Genomic DNA, 20,573 nt, shown 5'->3' with positions numbered 1-20,573 from the left:
TTTTCCTTACTGCTCTAAATGGTTGGTAAATTCAACTAACTTTAAAAAATGTAAGTTATTTCCTTATCATAATAAATCAATAATAATAGTGCTGTTTTAATCCAGAATCTAAATAATCGATAATACTTTTAATTTTAAAACTAACATTTCTTAAAATAAGGTACAGAAATTGGAACTTGCAACCTCATAGACGATATTTTTCATATCATTAAAAAAAAAATAGTGTACAGGGGACAGGTGATGTTTTTAATTAAAAATACATATTATAGAAAATTTCGTTTGAATTTCACTGCGAAATTTCATTTGAATTTCACAACGAAATCTTATTTTAACAAGTTGACTGCTAGTAATTATTCGGAAAAAAAAATAATTTTCAATAATTAATATACGCATTGACAGAAAACAAAATAACCAGGGTTTTCGATGTGCTGAGTGATTGGATTTATGTAAATTTATTATTGAATGAATGAATAAAAAAATTGTGTGCTTCATACATATTTGGGTACTTTGAAAATGGAAGAGAAAACATATATCCATGGTTTTTGCTCCACCAATGCTCATATGCAATCGTTTTTCCTTTTCTTTTTTTGAAAGATTTCTCCCCTGAAGAGAGGAAATTGATAGCAAGTAGATGACATCGATGGTTTACTTCAAGCCCCAACACGCATACAAAATTCTCTAATCTTATTTATTTATGTTGGAAATAAGGTAGGATTTATTCAAATGAATATTTTTCGCTGTCTGTTATTGCAAGCAATTCCCTTTGAGTTTTTACTATTTTCGTTTATTTATTCCTAGGAGCTTAACGGTTCAATACGTCTATAAGACATGCACCACACCTATATATTTTTTTGAGCACATTAAAAAATTGAAAAAAGAAAGATTTTCTTAATAAATGTTGAACATTAATTGTTTTTCAACCGCTCATAATGTAATAATAATAATAAAATGGCTTGGGAATTAAGTTTAAAAAACAATGACAGTTCATATGAGTGTAATTTGTTTAGTTATTATATTATGAGTCGTTTAAAAGCATTTAAATAATAATAATAAGATAGCTAGATAATTAAATTAAAACAAATGACAGTTTATACAAGAATGTAATTTTTTAAGTTATTATATTATAAGTGGTTTAAAAGCAATTAAATAATAATAATAAGACACCTAGGTAATTAAATTAAAACAAATGACAGTTTATATAAGAGTGTAATTTGACAAGTTATTATATTATTAGTGGTTTAAAAGCAATTAACAATAATAATAAGATAGCTAGGTAATTAAATTATAAAAATGACAGTTTATACGAGAGTGTAATTTGACAAATTATTTTTATAATAGAAAACCAGGTTAAACAGATACTTAGTTTAACTTCTAGTAAAAATATAAATAAATTATCATACTAATAAGATAGAGAAAATATGAATTGCCTTGGACTTGGCATGCCCAAAGTACTTAAGGCAAATATTAAACAGACTTGTACATTTTGATATAACATGTACGTATCAAAAACAGTTTTATATCGATAGTTCTCAAAAATTCTAAAAGAACTAAATTTAGTGGTTATAAGAATAGCTGACTATTTTCACCGTTCACTTTATAAATGTTTTTACTTCAAAAACTCGATAAATTCCGACGTATTTCGATTTCTGTTTGCATTATATTCTGAAGAACAAACAAATTACTTCATCGGACTTTGAGTCGTTAAGCACGGTGAATTTCTTTAACAGGTTTGCAGTCCATTTTTTAACACTAGTTGATCATTATTCCGATAATTTTGAACTGATAATCATGGTACAAATAACTTTTTATTATTTGTACCATGATTATCAGTTACTTAATGAATCATTTGACAGCGACCAAAAAGAAAACTTTAAATTTTTATTTTACAATTAATATTAACGAGTGTATGTTTTTGCTTGCTTTTAAAGTTGGTATTTAACACTTGTACACTTGTGAAGTGCGATTGATACATTTAAACTTTGCAATTGGTTTTAGCATACTTTTGCTTAATTGGATTATCCCCCTCCCCTTTCTTTTTGCATACTAAAACATAATGCCTAAAAATTATGAATGAGTTTCTATTTTTTCACTTTAAATCTGCAGCAATTTAATTTCTAATAAAACTATTTGATATTTTTTCCTGCTGTTTAATTGCTTTCTATTTTCTAAATTATACTCCCATTAAAATCAATGTTAAGCTGTGTAAGTATCTGAAATAGTGCTTGCATTTGAGATTTGGTGTAAAAAATTTGTTGCTTGTGCAATGAAAGGTAAACAAATTCAAGTTGTAGATGAATTTTATTCATGATTTTTTCCGTTTGAAGTTCATCCGAATTCATTCACTGAGTTTAAAAAGTAGTCATCGCAAGTAGAGGAAGGAATAAGTCGCATGAGCACACCTTAAAAAACAAACCTCCATACAAGCAACGTTTTTTACACAGCTAAGTTGCAAATGCTGAACGACGAATCGAAGAAGGAATCGAAGTGGCATAGAGAAACATTCAGATGGAGATATGTGTCACACACAGTCTGTCTGTCTTCCTTCAATATTTTTAAACCACTAAAGAAACTAATCCTAGCAAACCATTCCTGTTCAGCAAGATCCCGGCTATGATATCTAGATATCATCGATAGCTTTGTGGTTTAAATTTTTTTTTTAATTTTGATTTGAACTTTTCAAAACATTTAAAATTACAGGCTATAGGGATATTGGTTTGTCTAAAAATAATTAGGTGAGAGACGGTTCCTATTGAAAAGATATCTTTATGGAAAAAAAAGTATTTTTTTTATATGGTGATTTTAAGGTTTTTTTTTTAAATTCATGAAACTTGAACATTAGCTCCATTAAAGCCAGACCTTTTAACATTTTACGGACGAATCGTAAAGAAAATCGATGTATGCAGTGAGAAAAAAAATGTGGCGTCTTAATATTTCAAATGTTAGTTCAAATCTTTCACCGACTCTTTGCTGACATAATTTTTTCCCTTTCAAGTATGACGAACCATATTGAACCTGTGAAACAAAATGTATACAACTTGTCCATTAAAATGGGTTAGCATTGAATTTGAATCGTAGAAAACTAAGTCTCCTTAAAACAATAAAAATAAACAAATTTAAAAGTAAGGAACAAAAATTAACTTGTTACGAATAAATCGTACAAAATTGCGAAATAAAGCAGAAAACGAAAACGCAGCGCTTAAATATTCCAAAAGGAAACTCACATCTTTTATCGACTATCTGTTTACTTTTTTTTCAGTCTAAAAAACATTATTGCTCTGGTGAAACAAAGTTCAGACACGTTTCCATTCAAATATTCATAAGACATTTTTCTTTCACAAAGCAGGAAAAAATAGGGATCGAAAGCAAAACAAGAAAGTGAAACTCAGCAGCCAGTGGATGGGTCCGGAAGATTCGGAACAAGAAGAGTGAAAGAAATAGAAGAGGAAAAATCTCCAACATCCTCCCCAACTCGTTCTCCCATTCGCCAGAGAAGTGTAAGTGTACGCGCGCGCGCATTGCAATCGCTTCTCCCTCCTCTGCCCTCTCTGAGGGTAGCCCGAGCTTTAAACGCAGACCATAAGTCCCTCTCCTATCGGCTGCCAGGATGGATGTGCGGTCAATTCCCAAGTCCCGTCCCGAAAGCGTGTTTTTCCCGGAAATCCCGTCCGGGGAATACCTCTAAAAACCAATGCCCTGGAACGGGTGTTGTTTTTTTTTGAGTCTAAATTGAAAAGAAAATCAGATTAATCTGATGGAGAAACGCTGATTTTTTTAAAAAACAGAGAAGCTTCGTGTTTTAAGAACTGATGAATGTTCACCTGAATGTGCTCCAGTTGGACGATCGATGTAAGGTACTGTGCGGCGGTGATTCTTCGCACCACGTGCTTGAAGATGGTTACGCAATGAGAGTGATAGTGACAACAGTGTCTTATGTTAAGTTTTCATGTCAGAAAACTTCGGCCATATTTCTCAACTTTTGCATATAAAATAAGTTTTAATTAATCTCGTGAAAATTTGGCAATCGATTATTTAGAGATAACTGAAAATATAATTGCGTCTCGTTTGTTTATTACAGTTAATAAACTATATCGTGTTTATGTAAAACTCACTCTTCGGAGCGTTATTAAACTTAACGTCATATTTATTCGTCAAATTGAAAATATTAAACCTGTGGAGTGTTTTAGTTGATTTTTTAACATCAAATATATGGAATTTCTGAAAAAAATATTTCAAAAACTTTCGATGATTCACTTTTGCGGTCTGGGTTGTCTCGCCGGTTGATCTGCAAAAAGTTTGTTATTTTCTCGTTACACGTTGGATACTATCCTTGGATATGCAAAGTGATTTCTTTCATTAAAAAAAAAAATTGGTCTGGATTAACCAAAAAAAAAAAAAAACTGAAATCGAGGAATACGTTTAACAGTTGTGCTTTGTTTAATGTGAGTGCTTTGTTATTAAGTGTGGAAGAATCCAATATGTTGTGATACTCACTCTTATGATTGTCATCTAACGTTGCATAAAGTCTCCAACAGTGATAATCAGATCCCGAACGTAACTCAAAATAACGTTCAAGAAGTAAATCATCTCTCACTTTCGTATTTACGAATGTGTTAATGATCAACATTTGAAAATCACCAGAAAGTAATAATAAATAAAGGGTGGAAACGTACTAGTGTTTAACTCACTAATTGAGATGATGATACTTAACTAGACGTATGGAATTAACTGTAATGCTTGATATAATATCAATTTTAATATTCAATAAAATGTAAGTATTATAAGTAATCTTATATCATTTATATACAGAACCAGGTGTAATTACGTTTCCGTTCTGTGAATAGTATTTCTCATATAAGTTTTAAATGTTACTAGGAATAGATTATATTATACTTATTGCTTAGTGCTAGTAATATTTTTATCATACGCGTAATAGTTTTACACCAGAAATATGCTTACTCTAACACTTGAGCTTAGCTTTGATAAATCGGTCCATTTCTTAATGCCAGGTAGCATCTAATAGGGAAAATTTTCTTTGACCATGAACCAGGAAGTTTTTGGTACAAGCTATAATTTTATGCCAACTTTCCACAAGCAATACCTATATTTAAAGAATATATCATCTTCGACAACATTAATAAAATTACCGCTATTATATTTATTGCTACAATGTACTGAAATATTTGTAATGAAGTCTTTATATCAATAGTAATGACGTTAATTCGAAGCAATAAAAATAGTGTCAGCCAATAAAAGAGTTTATTTACCTTAGATAAACCTAACTGTGAAGTTTGTCGCTGTGAAATATTTGCATATGCTTTAGCATACTTCCTGTTTGTCCTACTAAGAATCAAAGTAAACGCACAGAATGTGCATATATTTACACAAAGTTATATGAAAAGTATGATGCTGTTGAAATTTATTCGAAAATCTATATAACCTGTAAGCTATTTAATTCATGTTTTTTTCACTTCTACTTCACTATTTTTAGAAGCATAAGCCTGCCATTTGCAGAAAGTTTTCTTTTACTAAGCAGTAGCTATAGCGTTTTATTTTAAAATGCAGTGACCTTTAGTTGCATTGACCAGCTAGTTCAATAATTGTAGATATAATACAAACCTTAATCTATTAGTTACTCATTATATTTGTAAACATAGATACCTATTAATAGCTTTTAGCTCTGCAGCACTTGTATTTCGAGAAAGAAAAAGGAATATTTATGCTAAAAAATTGATCGGTGTAAAAGATATTAAACAACTCAAGAGCTTGAACTAAGCCAGAGGATCAAAGCTTATAAGCCCAAATCCTTCGTAAATACATCTCCATCCGTAGCAATGACTCTGCTTTACACATATCTGAGATATTTAGACGCGTTTTAGTAAAAGCCTAAATGCACTGCTAAAACCTCATTTGCAGCTAGAAAAAATCTATTTGTCTGACTTTTGCTGTGACGATATATGAACAAAGTTTTTTATTAATCACTACATGGAACCAATTTAAAACGTTTCAGTCGTAATTTATACATTTAAGCTCTTGAATATTTCTATGCTTTGCATTTGAGTGTAGGATGATTCTATTTAAATAATTATCGCAGTACATTTGACATAAATAAAAAAAAATCAAGGTAAGATTTTTTAAACAACATTAAAACAAATTATATTAATAAAACTATTGTAATACAATTTATATTTCATGTATATAAGTTTTTTCTTATTGGTATAAAGTATAACCCAAAAAATTAAGCAAACTTCCTATAACTATCTCTCGTACAAAAAAAACCATCTAACTGCACAAAAGTTTGTACTAAGTACTGGAACGGTAGAAATAGTTTTGAAATTTGACGCTAATGTACTGTTTCACAAAATAATGATTGCTTTCATTAATTGGTAGAAAATGAAAACTTTATATAACAGTTATTAAGTTTTCAGAGTTTGAAGTGTAAATTCCACTAAATTTATATTGATTCTACGGAAAGTGCCAAATATATACATATCGATAAACAATTGTGTCATAAGGATTACAATGTATTTTTGGAAAACTTTGCTTCTATCATTGATAATAATTTAACGACGTGATATGCAACAGTTTTCTGAGTAGTTAAATATTTCTTTGAGAAACTCCAAATAATTGTGAAAAATCTCTACACATCTTTAGTGAATTTTCAAGATCCGTATTTTATATTAATGCAAAAGAAAGAGCTTAAAAATTAATTGCAGTATTGAAAGTACAGTGTTATCTTGAATAAAGAGTCTTTGAGCAATATTATCCGCCCCAAAATAGTAATAAAGACGTAAGAGTAGCACTAGGATAGATTACCTGCACGATAAAAGTAAGTTTTATATGTAAGCTGTTTACATTTCTGTTTCTATCTAGTCAGAAGGTGTATACTTGCAGGTGTAACCCTTTTTTTAATTGCGTGTTTGATTGTCTAGCCCAGAGTTTTCAAACTCAAAAAGACTTTACTTTTCTAGAGCATAAGTAGGCCTACAACTTTTTTCATTGTAAGAAAGTACACTAAAAAACTGATGAGGACAATTTGTTTATGGTAAATCAGGTATTTGATTACAACAGTTTTACTTTCAGTCAATGGTATTAAGAATTGTGCTTCAAGCATAACTGAAACATTTTAAAGATTGGCAAAAAGAAGTTTTGAAATGGATCAAAGTGTTAGTTTTATTCTTAAAATTTTTCCTTGTAAAGTTTTTAAATTCTGTTTTACGTAACATAATTTGCCTATTTAAATCAGTAGTTTAATTAAAATTTATTTATTTGAACTCGTAATAAGTAAACTGTTGTTTTGGAATTGACCTAAGCAATGAAATTTATTTTTAAACATCATTAGTTTTAAGGAATTGCAAACAGTTAGTATCTATACATATACTTTATTTGAAGTAAGCATCAACTCGCATTGGAACAATCTCGAGTACTCTTGACACGAACGGAAAGAGTTTTATGTTGGAAAAAAGTTCTCTTGTGCCACACTTTGAATATAATCACTATTCTTAGAGGCAAGAGTTGATGAAAATTTGTGCACTTTTGCAAAGGTGTGAATGTGTTTGATATCTTAGAATTACAATAAACAAAGTTAACTTCTGTTTTTTAAGTACGTTTTACGAAAATAAGAAGCCAGTCGATTACTTCGGGTAAATTCCTTTCTAAGAACATGGATGAACCACAGCCTGGACCGAGCAATATACAGTTGCCCATCATCCAGCAAGAAACTTCCAAACCCGAAGACGACATACCATTTGCAGACAGCCCGGAATCGCCTCGTGCTCCACAGGTGCCCACCATCGACCTTCGAAAGGCCAGCATTGCAGCTGCACAACAGCATTTGCACGATGGGATCATTCTGTTGATTACCAGCGACAACGACAACCAAAGATCGCCCAATGGTTCATTGTCTCAGCACCAGCTTTCTGAGTTCTACCTTCTTCCTCTCCCACAAGACGCCCTTGGAGCGAATAGGAGGTATTCCCTACAGGATCGCCCGGGTAAAGATCACCATAAGGAACGCAAAGCCTCCTGCCCGGATACAGAACTACGGCTGAGTCCGGATAGAAGCAATTCCGGCAGGAGAAGCTCGTCCTGTTACCATGATCTGGATATCCCCCGAGATAGATTGACTCCTACATCTAGGTAAGTTTAAAACACATATTTGTTTTAATCTCTATAATATTTTATGGGTAGTCCACAAATGAGGCAGTGAGAAGCAAAGGGATGTAAGTGGACATTTTCAAATTTTCAAGCTTTGAGTAAAATGGGTTTGAAATTCTGGTCCTAGGTAGGCTTTCTTTGAAAAATTCTTCTAAATATTGCAGTAAAGTAGCACCTACCAGGACCATTAGTTTTGGATCTTTTGCCTGAAGACCGAGGCGAGGATCATTGACCATTTGGATAGGTTTTATCCAAAGTTTTACTTTTGGCACTTACATTCCTTTGCTTCTATCTGCTTCAAATGATGTCCCGCTTTGAAAGGGGTGGTGATTTGTAAAATTGTGACAGATTGTAACAAGGGAGAGTGAGGGAGTAACAAGAAGTGTGACATTGCTCATTTTTTGAAATAGTATGTTTTTGAAAAATCGCGTCACATGTAACAGAGGAAGTGTATGGGTAAGGTGAAGTGTGGCAAATTATGACTTTCTTTACTAAATTGCAGCAATCCTACGATAAAGTTGTGTCTCTAATTTTCCAGACATTTACCAAACCAGTTTAACTAAATTATTATTCGTGCAAACAAAAAACTTGCACATTCTTGCACGGATGCAACACATGCCCAAATTATGAACACTACTCACTACAAAGCCAAAAGCAACTTCCTTGTATGGTGTGAAGCAGCGCCACTTAATCCAAATTTACATATTTCGCAACAATGACAGAAGGGGAACGGGTCTAAAATGTTAAAACAAAAGTGTGACACCCTTTATGGACAACCCTTATCTGCATCTAAACGATTAAATTTTAAATTATCCTGTAATATTCGGGTTGTGTGACAACTGATACTATTGCACTTTTTCTGCTCTATTGGAGGTGTTTCCTTCTGTCAAAAGTACTGCTGTTAGTCAATGAAATCAATAAAATAAGCAAAAAAAAAAAAAAGAAACAGATTTTATTTTTTATTTTTCCTACAGTTATTATTTTTTATTTACTTTTTTAAAATTTTCAATTTTGGAAAAAAAGGCGTGGTCTTCGTGACGTCACAAATGATGTACTTTGGCACACTACTCCATTGGCAACTAAATGCTTACGTTTTGCTGTCGCCCGCTTTACCAGCACATGATAATAAAGAAAGGAATCAAATATTGTGTTCTGCGCTAACGACGTCAATGAACGGCATTTCATCACTTGTGATGCAATGTGCAGAAGCGTCAAAAATGAATTGAATCTGGGCACCAATTTAGATAATTGTTTAAAAATATTAAAATTTGTCAAATTATTTAAAAATATTGAAATCCTACCTTTTTAAGCATGTTCTTTCAGAAAAAAATATTTTAAAATTTCGGAAAAAACCCATTTCCTAGAACAGGTTTAATACTTTCCATTAAATAGGTTAGTGTCAATTCGAAAACTGCAAATGTTAAATGATGCATTTTTAAATCAACCGCTTAAAAAATAAACAAATAAATTTAATATTTCAAACGAGAAGTTGCGATATTAAAACAATCTTAGTTTTTTCATTCATTTTTTGGTATTATACTATAAGTACTATCTTTGAAAAAGTAAGTGAAATGAAGAGGAGAGTGGGAGGATTCATTTTCTCTATGTGCTGTAGAAAAGAAATGGCCATAAAACGAGCCTTTAGTTCTGTTTAAATTAATTCATTACCGAGAGAAATAATAATAATAAAAAAAAATATTTCATATTTCATCTAGATATATCTGAGTTTCAGCAGCATTTTCTTGCTAGTGAATGAAATGAAAAGGTCGTTTTCTTCCTTGCCGTATTAGTGATGCTTAATGTTCTTGGTAATATTCTACAGAAAATTACAAATATGCATTCTAAAACAATGCTAGCGTTTACCCGTTTTCAGAAGAAAAAAAAAGTGATGGAGCATAAGAAACAACGCTATAGGAAGTAAAAACTATCAAAAATATTTAAAACACTTGTTTTTTGAACAAAGAAAAAGTGTGTAGAAGGAACGCTTGGCAATGAATCAATTGAAAAGTTGATTACACTCGTCGGGATGATAATAGTAAAGGCACGGTTGACTGTCGTGAGAAGGATAAGAAGTGAAAAATATTTATAACACTTGTTTTTTGAACATAGAAAAAGTACGTAGAAGGAACGCTTGGCAATATCCCGATGAGTGTAATCAACTAAAAAGTTGATTACACTTATCAGGATGATAATAGTAGAGGCATGGTTGACTGTAGTGAGAAAGATAACAAGTGATTCCTTCATTTTTCTACCTGGTTACAGTTCCTAATAACCACCCGTTGGAAAATTGATTCAACTAAAGTTGAGGCAAACCTAACCTGGCAGCGTTGTAATGCTGTTATGAGGATCTGCGTAGCTACCAGGTGAGGTTTTCCCAACTATAAGTTACCTCGTGTGAAGGAGGTCTGTATTTCGTTTCAAAATGCGGGATAAATTTTTTTGACCCTTTCCAGCTCTTAATTTTGTCCACCAGTGTTTATTTTGTGCAAAATGATGGGACATATGAGGCAGTGAGAAGCAAAGGTATGTGACACAATTAAAAATTTCGAGATTACGAGTCCAAATGGTAAGTGACACAATTAAAAATTTCGAGATTACGCGTCCAAATGATAGGTGAACCACTCATCTGTCTTGGGGCAAGAGACAGTACTACTAGCCCTGGTAGGTGCTGTATAGCATTATTTAGAAAAAAAAATGCAATGAAAGCCTGAGTAGGACCAGAACTTCAAAAACGTTTTACTCAAAATTTGAAAATGTCCTCTGACATCTCTTTGCTTCTCATTGCCTCATATGAGGCAGTGAGAAGCAAAGGGATGTAAGTTACAAAATTAAAAATTTGGAGATTACCAGTACACATGGTAGGTACCTCTCCTTTGTCTTGGGGCAAGATGTAGTACTAGCAGTCCTGGCAGGTGCTGTTATACAGCAAGAATGAGAAAAATGAAAGTCTGCCAAGGATCTTATCTTTAAACGGGTTTTACTCAAAACGTAAAGATGCCCACTTAGATCTATTTGCTTCTCACTGCTTCATATGCAAAGTGCTTCTATTTTTCAAAATTTAATTCCTTTTTTATTCAACTCAGAAATATTTGGGTAGTTAAGTACATTATTATAACTTTATCTTTAATTAAAAGTAATCTATCTCTCTCTCGAATAAAAGAGCCTTTACAGTAGGAAAGAACATGTGAAGATGTGCTGAGAACGACATTTCCAACATAAAATTAAAAGGATTACTTTAGCAATATGTAATTCTTTTTTACAACATTCTTTCAAAATCATGGGGAAATAGCATTTAAAAATTATGTGTTTTCGTTAACTAATAAAATAAATTTGGAACTGAGGAACACGTTGCATAGTCCCTAAGGATCAATTATCTCTATTTCCAAAATAAATCACATTTCACAGACATTTTGTGACCGCAAATGCTTTGAGGTACCGTTTTCTCGGGACTTTCTCGGAAACAGATTAGAGCCACTCTTCGGAAATGGATGCAATCAGTTCCGGGCGAGACTTAGTGTAACATGTATTCGCTATTAACTTCTGCCATGTAATGATTGGATTCCCTTCCTTGGCAATGTAAGCACGCTCTCAAATCTTAGTCATAACATATCTGGCGAACATTTTCTAAAGAACTTGTTTAATTTTTTCGGTAGACTTTTGTGACAAGTTATTGAGTCGTGATCCATTTTATCTGACAGGTAATGGAGATTTTTAAAAGGTTACAAAGTTAGGTACGGTAGACCTGCCAATGAATAAACACCGAAGCGCAATTTAGTTTATTAAAATTTGGTTGCATCGTGCCAAGATGTAGTATTCGGAAAATTTTAAATGGTACATTTAATCTGACCACCGAAAATATGAAAGCCAAACATCTATTTTGTAGGCAGAAACGGACGCATCTATTAGTTTAAATGGTTAATTCTCCTCCGGGAATTTTTGGAAATTGGAGTCCATGAAAACACATATTCCAATTACTCATTATCTAATTCTAGAAATAAAAAGTGGTAATTACCAAGCATAGGATCATGATGTTTGCTCTAATTTTTAGAATGACGCCACTTCATTTGCGATTTCTGCTCACACTTCTGCTCATGAAAAAAAAAAAAAAAAAGAAAACTAATGTTACAAATATTCGTTTTTCATTCAATATTGAGCTAAGTTCTAGTCTGAGGTTCAAAATTATATTTCGAAATGTGCAGAAGATTTGTAATTTAACAAAAAATAAGAATTGTGCTAAGCAAGGACGGATCCAGAACTTTTTCAAGGGAAGGTGGTTGATTTTTTTAACTTATCTCTTATTACGTATCTTATTAACGTAACTTGGAAAAGGAGGATGAGTTAATAATTTTTCTAAAATTTATAGTTGTTTAATAACTTTTATCAAAATTATAAAACAACTAAAATAGAGAGGTTTATCTAGGGTGATCCAAAGGCTTCTCTACACGAAACTGCTATGTGTTCAGTGTATTTTGAGCCAGGTTCTTGTACCAGAGTACAATGATATTCAACAGGTGGTGTAAGGTAATGTTTTTGCGATTTTTCACTAACAAAGAAAATTACTTGTGTGTTTCAAAATTTGAAAATTCAGGTTTTTCGCTCGACCCTACAAACAAGGCGGCCCTGTTTACAAGTAGACTAGACTTAATTCGAACTCGTGTGAATGAAAATTTGGTACAAAAGGATTTACTGAATATTATAACCGAAAAACTTTCACTGTTTAAAATAAATATTTTTTCTTGTGGGTGCTTGTTAATTGGATTGTACCATTATTGCATAAAACATTGCAATAATGACGCATTGCAAAAGTTCTTAAAAGTAGTGTAATAAATTATCTAAAGACGAAATTAAATATGCAACTGATAAATAAGTTTATATTCGAAGTTTAAGATATTTATATTGTGTGCAATTGACCTATTTTTGTTTTGTAAGATCATGTGAAAATGGTCAATTTTGAGTTTTTTGCGGCATTTAGAAAATTTGAAGAAATCAGTCTATTGAGCTAAACTTTAGGAGATATTAACCTTACCTAGGGTAAGCAATTACACCTCCAAGTATTTACAAAATTAAATATTTCAAATTTCGTAAGAAAAAAGTTTAAGAAAAAGATCGATTTAAAAAAAAATTTTTTTGGACTTTTTCGGGTCGATTAAGGAACCCAAAGTTATTAAACTAGGAGGCTAATATTTTAAGGATAACCTATTGATGCTAAAACGCAACGTTTGAGACCCCAGGCGTTTCGAAATTCAAAAATTTATTTTTTCACTCCAGATTATTGGTTAGTTGATAACCAATAATTGGTAAGATACAATTTTTTAAAGTTTAATGGTCTCAACTTTTCAAATACACAGTACAGCAGTTAGTAAGTTGAATAAAAATTACAATGATACGCAATATATTTTCTTACATCCGAATTTAGTAACCAGTACTTTCACGAACTTTAAGCAAAAACAACACTCAAACAACATTTCAAACCTTAACATTTGCGTAAAAAATGGAACATAAGAAGATAATTTGATTTTAATTGAGCCCGCATCCTTATATCCAAATGTAATTAAATTTAATTTTGAATAAAACTTCTCTTCTCGTCAATTATACAAAGACGTTGGTTCTAAAAACGTGTTTGCGTAGCAAAAAAAAAAAAGGCTTTTGTAAATATAACATATGGAGCATCATCTTTTATTAATTATGAACTAAACTAAAAGTGAAGTTTCGAAATAAATTAATTAAAAACTTTAAAGTAGTTACTGGATTGAAATGTGTTTGAACAAGAAGGTAATTGACTTGTTTGGGAGTACTTTTTTTTAATGACTATAAATAGTACCTCTTCTTGTAAGCACTTAAACTGTCTAATGAATAAATTTACTTGTTCTTTTTTGGTGACATTTTTTACGCTAACATTTTCCTTTAGTATAAGATTTATTTAAAATTTAAATATTTGCCAACTTTTAATCATCATCTGCCGCATATCCTTCAACTTTTTTTTTTACATAACACTGCAGAATGACCTTTTACTTTTAATTACATCGCCATTTTTTGACTGAGAGTATTTTTTCGGATCAAACTATGTGTTAAAATTTATGTCTCTCCATATATCAAAGTTCAAAACCTGGTAAATGTCAACATTCACCGGTGAATGTCAAGATTTAGATGGATAAGACATCGGCAAAAGGTGAATCACCGGCGAATGTTGAAATCTCCAATTTTCAATTACAACCCTAATTCAAAATAATAGAGTATCAGAACTGTTCGAACAATATTTGTCTCTGAGTCGGGAAAAATGAACGCATGCAAATTGAAAAAACTAAAACTCGTTATTCATGAATGGGTAAATCAATTTAAACAACTTTGCAGTTATTATTTTAACAATTTATAGATCATCAACACACTGGAAAAATAGATAGATTTTTTATATGGGTCAAAAAAATAGAATAATCTATTCGTAACAGGTATGCGAAAATATTTACATACCTGTTACCCTTTAGTTTGTCACAAGTATAGAGCTTGGCGCTCGGATAATTTTAAGCTCTTTTAAAAGCCTTTTATTGCTTAAAATGAGTCGTCAAGGTGATAAATAGGGAAAAAACAAAGTTACATATTGCATCATTTCTTAAAGTTAGAAAAAAAGCTATCCAACTCAATTCAAATGAACGTTTTACAATCTATCGCATGTAAGATTTTTAAAGGAACATAGAAGGACTGACCAACTAAAAAGTAACCGAAGTAAACGAGGTAGGAAAATTGTAACACCTGGCAGAGATGAACTCAAATTATAGTAAATTGTACATAATAATCGTTGAAAAATGCTTCTTACGTCCATAAGTGTTGGATATAATGTATAATTATCTTATCCGCGCCAACTACACTTGAACTGTTGCATAAATTGCTGTCGCAAATGCGGATTAATGAAGAAAGAGCTAAGATAAACATGAAGCAGAAACGTGCACGACTCTCCTGGAGCAAAGAAAAGCACAAACTAAGGCAACAATGTTGGAAAAGTATTATATTCAGCGATAAATCTTTTTTTTTTTTTTTGAAATATTTGTGAACAAAAAAAGGTGTTCGGGTTTGACGTTTAAAAAGAAAAGCGTATGACAAATCTTATGTAAGACGTTCTCTCCACTTTGACACGTCCTTCTTGGTTTGTGGGTGCAGGAAGGCTGCTGGAATTGGGAAATTATATATAATTTAAAATAAAGCAACGCGTGACTTCTGCTGTTTATCAATAATACTACATGATACTTCATCTGAGGCACAGCAGTTACACACTTAGTGTCACATTTTATCTTTCAGCAAGATTCTTTTCCGTGTTAAATCTCTAAATCGACTCATAGATTTTAAACAGATGGAGGAATTTTGGTATTAAACTGGTCAAGCAACTCTACCAATCTCAATACGATCAAGAATTTGTGGTACTCTCAAATCTAAAGAAAGCGGTTCAAGACCTGGTGCCACCAACAAAATTGAGCTCGTTGCTGCATTTAAGAGGGTATGGAAACAGTGTCAGAAACGATAAATGTAAACAGGGGTGGTAGAATCCTGTGTGAAATTATTAAAGCATTGAATCTAGCAAAAAATAATGCTTTCTAGTATTGATATTGTTTTTTTTTTTGAAAGTGTTTTTCCACCTTTAATTTGAATATTCTAATTTTTTGAGTCAATGTCATCACTATAAACTTTGGATTATTCTGTCTGAGATTAGTTTTAATTGAGCATATTAGAAATGAAATGCACACTTTAAGGTCTAAGAAAGGTGACACGTTCATTTAAATACCTAATTTGCACTTATATTTGGTTAGAATAAACTTTTTCAAAAAGTGGGAACTATTCTATTATTTTAAATTTGGGTTGCATTTTCAGGGTGTTTCCGTTTAACCTACAAGATCTCTATTTTTGTGACCGTTAGTTCTAGATGCATACTTTGAATTGCAAAGATGTTCAAAATCAGATGCAGGGTGAAGATATTGAAAGTTTGAAATGGAAAAGAGAAAATGAGTCAAAAATTACAAATTGTAACTTTTTATACGGCTCTAGGTCCCCTAACTTATGCTTAGGGAACTAATCTAAATTGAAAAATATTACTAAAACAAAAAACTTGATATTTGTGCGACTAAAATCTCAAGGAGATATTCAAGTTCAAAGTTTTAAGGGTTTGTGCAGAAGGTGAGATTAGAGCATAGCGTCTTTCTAGAAGAATAGGCCAAAAAAAAAAAAAAAAAAAAGGAAGATCAAAAACAAAGTATTCATATTTTTGTATTGCTATTCAAAAATAAATACAAATGGTATGCCATGATACGCAAAAACACTCGACAAAATCTCGTACAATTTCAAAAAACACAGTATGCACACATTGAATTTTAAACCCTTGTTACCGTTCTGTTACATGTTCAATAGGGTTGATTTTTGTATGGAAAAAATAGGGATAGTGAAATGAAGTGGAAGTACTGCATTCAAGAAATAAAAATTACGACAAGCTAATAGAATTTTCGGTATTCTTTCACAAAATTGATATCAATCCACACCGCATTCCTCTACATTTTGTGAGCTCCTTGGACATTAAACATCTGCTGGAACAACTTCTTAAGCCTTATACTTATGGTTAATTATACTTATGGTAATATACGATTACGAATTGAAGTACTTGTAAATGACATTTTATATCTCTATATGAATTTTGTGGACATTTTTATTGGTTGTGGGTGGGAAAACAATTAAAAAATCAATAATGAATGCGAGAAAAGTTGATTTTTCTCTTCCTCTTTAGGAGATCTAGTAATGCTAGTGCCTGTGGCTCCAGAAGATCATCTAACTGCAGTATAGCCGGAGGTGGTCACAGACGGAGGTCCAGCAATTGCACATCCTGCAGTCGACGATCAAGTGGCTCCAGTGTCAGCCACAGTCGACGTTCTAGCACAGCCAGTCATCGTTCTAGCCCACCAAGTCATGGCAGCCGTCGATCGAGCAATTGCAGTCGCAGATCCTCCAATTGTCACTTTGATTCAGATGAAGAGGTTGCAATACTTCAGCAGCCCCACCATCACCATCATCATCACCGAGGCTCAAGATCTAGTTTGGAACCAGGTGCATTGATGGTTCATGGTCACAGAGAATCCTCCGCTTCCATGATAGGAGGCGGAGCAAGGCGGGGCTCGCATAGGCCTCCCAAGGAAAAGGAGGAGGAACCAGAAGAAGAGGGAATTGACGAGAGGGAGGAGTTGGAAATGGGTGGCATTCCACTACGACACAGAAGAATCATTATTATGATTATCGGTTCGGTATCCATCTTCATCTTGGTTATGTCTGTTGTCCTCATCGCGGTATCGTTGACCTTATCTCCTACGATCGACGATCTAGGTAAGTAAATATTTCCATATTTTAGGTTTTATTCCTAAAGTTTCTTAAAGTCCTTTATTTTTCAAACTTTCTAACGAGGTTTTGTTCTTTCTTACAACTAAAAAAGGAAGAATACCTTAACTCGTCATCTAATTTTGAACATTCTTGCAATTGGAAGTATACATCTAGGAATAACGTTTGCGAAAATAAAGGTCTTGCTAGTCAAACGGTAGCCCTGTATATTTTTCCAACTTAAATGTTAGGAATTTTTGTTTCGTAAATTTCTGCCAAAATTTTAAATGGAGTATTTTGTTAAAAATATAAACACACAATGCTTTGTATGACATATATACAAACCTCTCCAGCAGGTTTAAAAACGCGGAGGAACCAGTTTTAACTATTTTCAGTAATTTACCACTCTCTAGACCGGGTCTAAGGCCAGAAACACATGAAATATAACTTCAGCTCAGTCATTCCAGCCTTTCAGTTTTAACTAGTTTATCACTAAAACATTTATGAATAAACTTTCCCTTCCGATCTATTTTTCATGTGCGATTTAGGCGTTTCCATACAACCCATAAATTACGGAATTCTGGAGTAAATGAGAAAAACTATTCTATATTCCACACATATTCTCTTTCCATATTTGGAAGTTTAAATTTTTATCTAAATTACACTTTTGTGTGTACTTTATATAAATTCAGCGCATAATGAAATTTTTTGTCTGACTTCTTTTAAAATAATTTCAGATTACGTTTAGAGGATTCAGTGGGTTGCATGTGACCTACGGTCAACATATTGGGAGTTTTTGGTTTAGAAATTCTCTTAATCTTCTGAATTAGTTGCGTACAGTGCGTTTTATCTACCTGCATCAAACTAATGGGGCGATAAATGGAGTACTTCTTTTTACCTCTTAATCTCTGAGATAAAAGAAAACACGGTATAGTAAAAGGAAGCATGGGACTTTTTTTTTTGTTAAAAAACAGTCATTAAGTCGAATTTATCATACACGATTATTCTCCGAGAGTTTAGTTTCGGACAGAATGCAGAAAATTTTGTGTCTCAATTTATTCAAAAGAAAAGGAAAGATAAAAAGTTGAAGCATTGAAATTTTGTTTCTCTCCCTCCAACTTATCCTATCCGGAATATATCTTAAAATCCGTAAATATATAGAGCGTTTTAAAAACTGATCGATATTTTATGATTGGTTTTTTAAGAGTTTTTATATATTTTCTCTCTGATTGGATAGCTTCACAGTTGAAGAGGTTCAAATGAGGAACTATTGTATAGACAAATTCATTATAGTGTTTTGCTATTTATGTCGTGACTTTAAGCATGGCAGCTCTTTTCTGTTCCAGTAGTCATCCACATTCATTCCGCTCTCTGGTGGCAAACATTGTCCTTTTCGCCACTTCTGGCTACTGAACCAGGAAACTTGATCAAACTCTCTCTCACTAGATGACTGCACCGTATTCACAGGCCACAGCAACATGAGTTTTACCTGTCTAAAATTCTTATTATTTAAATCCAAACTTACGACTGTCTGTTACCGGACCCTTGTCTGTTACTGGTGTCGTTACCCTAGTTGTTGACGAGCAATAACTTTAGGTCTGCACTTCTGAGCAAGAAAGTGCTTCATATTTTTTTTTTCTTGAAACATTTCACTTTCGTGCGAATATCTTTCATCAGACAAACGATTCCATTTAAGTTTTTCATGATAAGATAATAATGGACAGCTTAGTTTATTGAATCAAAAGTGTAATGAAGGTGAAATAAGCATTGAGAAAGTTGCTCATTTTCGAAGATTAACTCTTTAGGATAGCTCTTTCTTGAATGGAAGGGCCGAGTTCATAAGATTTGACAGTAGGGTAAAGCAGTGGTTCGTACTACAGGAGGCTATTATAATAATTTTCAACAAGTTACTTTGCAAATTGTTGGTGGGCTTATCTTGGGTGTGTTTAAAGGCACTGGACTACCTGTCAGATGGAACAAAACATAAATTCAAAATAGTTTCTTCACGTCGAATTTTTGCCAAATGAGAAGAACTTAGCCTGATGTTACAGTCGAGCTCGCTTGATAGAATAGCCATTGGCAACGAAAAAGAATTGTAATAAGCGGAATATTCTTCTATCTGGAATCAAAATGCAAATTACAAATGTGTTTTTATTAAAAAATCGTTGCATAAAGCAGGATATTCATTTAACCGATATCCCAATTAAAAGGGCTATCTGCAAATAAATTCAGGGTAATTATTGAGCATATTAACTATTAATTATCTGGCTACAACTAAATATGTCTTTGTTAAAACAAACCTAAAATATTATGCTTTCCCACTTCATATAAAATCAGTGCATTACTTAATATCAAATTTACTTAATGAAGAATTAACTACTTCCAACAGCTAATCATTTTCGCTTACAAATTGAAGAAACCGAATGCTTCACAAATGATGTTCAGTTCCCAACGGTTTGTTTTCCTGTTTCATCTCTGGTAATATTATTTGCCCAAATCAGTCATGTAATGCTTAACGTTGACGTGTTATTCTCATCACGTCTTCTCAAAGCGATTTCTTCAACGGCGCCGTGAACGAATTTTAAATCGTCAGGTGTTCTGCGATGAAATTTCTCTAAATACTTCTGTGTTTTGCACTGGACTGGAAGAGGTTGTTCTATCTTTTCCGATGAGCAATAAAAAATGACAAGACTGGTTTTTAGAATCACGCAGAAAGAAGTCTTTGAACATTCTCTGCATAGTAATAAGTTCTAGAAAGGAATACAAAATACTATTGAGACCCAGTTTATTATTTGTACCATTTCTTTTTCTCAATAAATGTATACTCACCGTTGTGAGTACTCGATGTTACATTTGAATTTCGCAATAAAGAATAAGAGCATATTATTATAAAAGAATATATAGTAGTAATTCATCGTCAAATGTAGGTTCAAAAAAATTAACGTGGTGAGGAAAGAAATCAGCCTTTTAAATATCACGCAGTGTTCCGGCTTTATTGAAGTGCACAATGCGCTGCACTGTGAAAACTGTGTAAGTTGACTAAAAGCGGAGCAGTCGTTTAGAGCTTAACTTAGACA

The 20,573-nt window shown here is 32.5% G+C and overlaps 1 protein-coding gene across 1 annotated transcript; it reads left to right on the top strand.

Moving 5' to 3' along the window:
- The first annotated feature begins 7,660 nt into the window (after window positions 1–7,660).
- On the top strand, window positions 7,661–20,182 carry LOC129224809 (uncharacterized). The gene is made up of 3 exons (XM_054859358.1): window positions 7,661–8,136; window positions 16,916–17,505; window positions 20,052–20,182. Exons 1-3 carry the CDS (start codon window positions 7,661–7,663, stop codon window positions 20,180–20,182), a joined length of 1,197 nt encoding a protein of 398 aa, XP_054715333.1.
- The last annotated feature ends 391 nt before the right edge of the window (window positions 20,183–20,573 follow it).

Source organism: Uloborus diversus, chromosome 6, assembly GCF_026930045.1.
Source record: "Uloborus diversus isolate 005 chromosome 6, Udiv.v.3.1, whole genome shotgun sequence".
Classification (NCBI taxonomy): domain Eukaryota; kingdom Metazoa; phylum Arthropoda; class Arachnida; order Araneae; family Uloboridae; genus Uloborus; species Uloborus diversus.
The sequence above is the reverse complement of the archived record's forward strand: the minus strand, read 5'-3'. Positions and strand labels throughout refer to the sequence as shown.

Coding starts and splice junctions, on each gene's coding strand:
- LOC129224809 (XM_054859358.1), top strand. CDS start 7,661: ATGGATGAACCACAGCCTGGACCGAGCAATATACAGTTGCCCATCATC. Junction 8,137..16,915: donor AGATTGACTCCTACATCTAG/GTAAGTTTAAAA, acceptor CTTCCTCTTTAG/GAGATCTAGTAATGCTAGTG. Junction 17,506..20,051: donor TCCTACGATCGACGATCTAG/GTAAGTAAATAT, acceptor TCTCAAAGCGAT/TTCTTCAACGGCGCCGTGAA.